Below are 5,310 nucleotides of genomic sequence, written 5' to 3' on the forward strand. Positions count from 1 at the left end.
TGGAAAAGACTTGGATGCTGGGAGGGATTGGGGGCAAGAGGAGAAGGGGACGACAGAGGATGAGATGGCTGGATGGCATCACTGACTCGATGGAGGTGAGTCTCAGTGAACTCTGGGAGTTGGTGATGGACAGGGAGGCCTGGCGTGCTGCGATTCATGGGGTCGCAAAGAGCCGGACACAACTGAGAGACTGATTTGATCTGATCTGATCTGATGAGTACCCACACACTGAGTTTAGAGTGACCACTGCAAGTGCTGGCAGCTCTTTCCCCAAGTGCTAGCAGAGGGGAGTCAATTCAGAGGACTAGATGAATCACCTCCCCAATTTCATTCCTCAGCCCCTAAGTAAAATAAGAGAAAGATGGATAGGGAGGGCTGGGTTTGTGAATGGGTAATGTTCATAGAAATAAGTCTTCCTTCTTATCTAAATGCCAAAAATTGCTCAATACACTTGGAGATAGATCCACGTCTCCTCTGCCCACTCCACATGTCCAGAGAACTTGGCATTGGCCTTCACCTCTCCTCTGAAGGGTAATCAGTCACTGATTTTGCAGAGACATTAATGCTGAGGGGTGTAGAGAAAGAGGAAGTAAAGGAATCAGAAACCTAAAAATCAGGTGGGCATATATTCTTGAAGGCAGAGGTGAGTCTTTTACTTATGTCCTCAAGAGGGACTTCCCTGGTGGCTCAGATGGTAAAGCATCTGCCTACAATGCAGATGCTTTGGGTTCGATCCCTGGGTCGGGAAGATCCCCTGGAGAAGGAAATGGTAACCCACTCCAGTACTCTTGTCTGGAGAATCCCGTGGACGGAGGAGCCTGATGGGCTACAGTCCATGGGGTCGCAAAGAGTTGGACACGACTGAGTGACTTCACTTTCACTTTCAAGAGGGAAGAGGGGGACAGTTGATTCTACTCAACAAAAAGAGAGAAGAGCCTCAAGGGATTGCATCAATTTTGAGGGTCCACCACTGACCCCTAACTCCCACTACCACCAACCTTACTACCCCACATGATATCAGGTCCTGATGATAATCTCTCCTTTCAAGTTATCAAAGCATCAAATCACAGATGGCCTAAGATGTCAGTGGGGAGACAAGGGAACTCTTGAAGCCAGGAGAAAATGGCAGGTAAGCTATCTATACCCATATTTTTCAAGTTGAAATCAATGTGTGAATTTTCCATGGCCAGTTAGATGCCATGGAATGTGGCTGAACTTGAGGAAAACATTGAGGAAAACTTGAGGAGAAGACAAGTTTTCCCAGCAGAACAGAGGATACCCTAATCTCATTGTATTTCATGAAATTAATTCGGAGTGGCAAGGAGTAAGAAGCACTGGCTGTCCTCTGAGAATAAAAGGACAACAGAGCTTGGAGTGCAATGCTCAGGGCAGATTCTCAGGGTACAGTCAAGTGCTAGGAGAGTGACTCAACCTCTCTAGGAGGGCTTTTCTAAACAAGCCTCCCAACTCTCAGTTTTCTAACTTTTTGGACATGTTCATGAAGTGTTCATAGAGTGCACACATGTCGTGCATTTTACCTACCCAACATCTTTTCAACTGGGAATGTCCATTGTCCTTAATTTGGTTTCTGGTGGCCATTAAAGAAGGGCATGGCCTGTCGACTCAGCCTGATTCAATATTGGGCATAGGATGCCAGAAGGATCAGAAGGACCATCTGCAGAATCCCAGCCTATAGAGCAGATTGTGAATGAAGGGGTACAGTATCCAGTGTAGAGTGATGATTTGGTACAAGTCAACGATTTTAAAAAACATATCTTAAAAATCAGGAAGATGGAATTTGTCAAACTGTACTTACCACTCACAGACACGTAGGTGCCTGGGCCAGCTATATATGCCATGTCAGGATGCCCTATTGTTAACTTCACACAGTAATACATGCCAGCATCCTTAGGTGACACATCTCTGATGCGGATGGAATAGTCTGTTTGGTTGGCCATTGGATTTACCACTGGGGATACTCGGGGGAATCGGCGTCCATTGAAACTGTAGATTAATTTTCGTTCTAGCCTAGCGTCCTTGAACCACAAGACCGGCCCTACTGGAGATGGTGCAGGAATGTTGCAGCCCAAGGTTATGACATCTCCAACCTTGGCTGACACTGAACTCTCAGGCTGATTCACCTGGAAATCTTCAACTGAAGTTCCTAGAAAGAAACTGTGTGTTATTTCTCATATTCCTTGTCTTGGTGCAAAATGTTCTGAGGGTCTGGTTCTAGATCAAGGTGGAGGTCTGACTGCACACTCTTAAGCAACATGTACTGGCACCAAAGTATACAAATCACAAATTTGATTGCCATGCAGGATGAGAAGAGGACCAGTATGTAGAAAGGAAAATGGAACTTTCTTTCTCCATCAAGATATAAGGATAGCCTGGAGCATGTGTGTGTGTGTCAGTCACTCAGTCGTGTCCAAGACTTTGTGACTCCAGGACTGCAGCCCACCAGGCTCCTCTGTCCATGGGATTCTCCAGGCAAGAACACTGGAGTGGGTTGCCATGCCCTCCTCCAGGGGATCTTTCTGAACCAAGAACCTGCGTCTCCTGCAAATCCTGATTGCAAACAGATTCTTTACTGGCAGAGCCTTTAGGGAAGCCCCAGACTGGAGCATAGTGGGCACTAAATAAACATATCTTCAATGAACCCATGAATGGATTTATATTAAATAAAAAATGTGAAATAATAGTTGAGTCAGATTTTTCTCTATGTACCTGTCTGCTGAGAAATTTGTATGCAGATGAATAAGAAACAGAACCAGACATGGAACAATGGACTGAGTCAAAATTGGGAAAGGAGTACTACAAGGCTGTATATTGTCACCCTGCTTATTTACTTCTATGCAGAGTGCTGTGCATAGTCTCTCAGTTGTGTCTGACTCTTTGTGATCCCATGGACTGCAGCCCACCAGGCTCCTCTGTCCATGGGGATTCTCCAGGCAAGAATACTGGAGTGGGTTGCCATACCTCCCTCCAGGGGATCTTCCAGACCTAGGGATTGAACCCAGGTCTCCTGCACTGCAGGCGGATTCTTTACTGACTGAGCCACCAGGGAAGACCTCTATGTAGAGTACATCATGCAAAATGCCAGGCTGGAAGAATCACAAGCTGAATCAAGATTGCAGGGAGAAATATCAACAACTTCAGATATGCAGATGATACTACTCTAATGGCAGAAATTGAATAGGAACTAAAGAGCCTCTTAATGAGAGTGAAAGTGACTGAACAACAACACTTAGTGACTGAACAACAACAACCAGAATAAGGCCAAAAGCTAAGGACATTGTGCTGATAACCAACATACTATATACAGAGCACAGTTTTCAAACACAGACATCTCCCTTTCTTCATGTGGAAGCCCAGGTGCCCAGATACACACCGAGACCTGCATTCTCCATGAAATGTATATTTTCCTTAAGGGGTATAAAATTGGTTATTGCAATGTGAAAACATCTCAGTTATTACAATGTGTGATGTTTATGGATGCTCAACTTAATGCAACAAATTCTTAGTACTCAGTACTGCTCTTATTATGTGTTCTTGAGTATTAGACAGGGAGCACTGACACTGAGTTCATGGAAGATACACAGAATATATGTAAGATAAGTTCTACTAACTTTGGAATATTTTTCCTCTTGAATGATTTCTCAAGCCTAGCATATTTCTTTTCTATCTTTGAATAACAAATTACCACAAACTTAGTGGCTTAAGAAACACCTAATCATCATTGTTTGGTTTATGTGAATCAGGAATTCAGGCACAGCTTAATTTAGTTGTCATGCACGGAAAGATGATGCAAAGACACAGGGGAAACACCATCTACAATTTAAAGAATGTTTGAGGCTGCCAGAAGCTGAGAGAGGCCGGGAACACACTCTCCCTCATAATTAATAGCAGCTTTATTCACAACTGTCAAAACATGAAAACAAGAAGATCTTCAGTTGGTGAATAGATAAAGAAATTGTGGTAAATCCAGACAGTGGGATATTATTCAGCCGTGAAGAGAAATGAGCAGATAAGCCCTGAAAGGATATGGAGGAACCTTAAATGTTTATTACTAATTTAAAGGATGAGCCCATATGCTGTAGGGGCTTCTCAGATGGTGCTAATGGTAAAAAACCCGCCTGCCAGAGCAGGAGACATGAGAGATGTGGGTTCCATCTTTGAGTTGGGAAGATCCCCTGGAGGAGGGCATGGCAACCCACTCCAGTATTCTTGCCTGGAGAGTCCCATGGACAGAGGAGCCTGGTGGGCTACAGTCCATGGGGTTGCAAAGAGTCGGACACGACTGAAGGGACTTGGCATGCACATGCTGCAGGATTCTAATTACATGACAGGAAACTATATTACATGCAAAACTTAAGAGACAATAAGAATATCAGTGCTTTACAGGGGTTAGGATGAAAACAGAGGAAAATAAGCAGAGCACAGGTAATTTTAGGGTGCAGAAACTGCCCTGTATGATACCATAAAGTTGGGGGATGCCTATCATAATACTTTACCCAAATCCATGGACTGTACAACACCAAGAGTGAACCGTAATGAAAACTCTGGACTTTGGCTGTTAATAATTTGTCATTGCAGGTTCATCAGTTCTAACAGAATGACCACTCTGGTGGAGGATGCTGAAAACAGAGAGGCAAGGATGCGTGGGGGTAGGGAGTAGTATTGGAAATCCTTGTACCTTGTGATTAGTTTTGCTGTGAACCTAAAACTGTCTTGAAATATAAAGTCTATTATTTTAAAAGTCATTGCCATACCCTGTGTCATCTAGACTTTCTTCTACATAGTTTCATGTTTTACATTTAGGTCTATGATTCCTTTTTTAATACTGCAACATTTTATTTTTTTTTACCACTGCACACTCATATGATTCATTTTCAATTAATTCTTGTGAAAAGTCATTTTGTTCTTCTCCAATAGTGTGTAGGCTATTCTGGATCTTTTGTTCCATCATATAAACTTCGGGATCAATCTGTCTCTATCCATAAATTAACCTGCTGGCTTTTAATTGGGATTGCATTTAATATATAGATCAAGTTGGGGAGAACTGATTCCTTGACAATATTTATCTTACTAGCTATAAACATGTAATACATATTTATGTATAAATAAATATACATATTCAGTTCTTCTTTGATGTTTTTGATCAATTTTGTAGCTTGCTTCACACAGCTCTTGATACAAATTAGATTTATACCTAAGTGACAGACTTTATTTTCTTGGGCTCCAAAATCACTGCAGATGGTGACTGCAGCCATGAAGTTAAAAGACACTTGTGCCTTGGAAGAAAAGCCA

The 5,310-nt window shown here is 42.8% G+C and overlaps 1 protein-coding gene across 2 annotated transcripts in view; it reads right to left on the reverse strand.

The window, feature by feature from the left end:
- Window positions 1–5,310, reverse strand: part of SIRPD (signal-regulatory protein delta) — a 10,988-nt gene that overhangs the window by 2,029 nt on the left and 3,649 nt on the right. For both annotated transcript variants that reach the window (XM_010841800.1, XM_010841799.1), the window contains exon 3: window positions 1,817–2,164. In XM_010841800.1, the coding sequence (XP_010840102.1) occupies window positions 1,817–2,164 (348 nt within the window). The remainder of the gene's footprint in view (window positions 1–1,816; window positions 2,165–5,310) is intronic.

This window comes from Bison bison, unplaced genomic scaffold (assembly GCF_000754665.1).
Source record: "Bison bison bison isolate TAMUID 2011002044 unplaced genomic scaffold, Bison_UMD1.0 scf7180017864167, whole genome shotgun sequence".
NCBI lineage: Eukaryota > Metazoa > Chordata > Mammalia > Artiodactyla > Bovidae > Bison > Bison bison.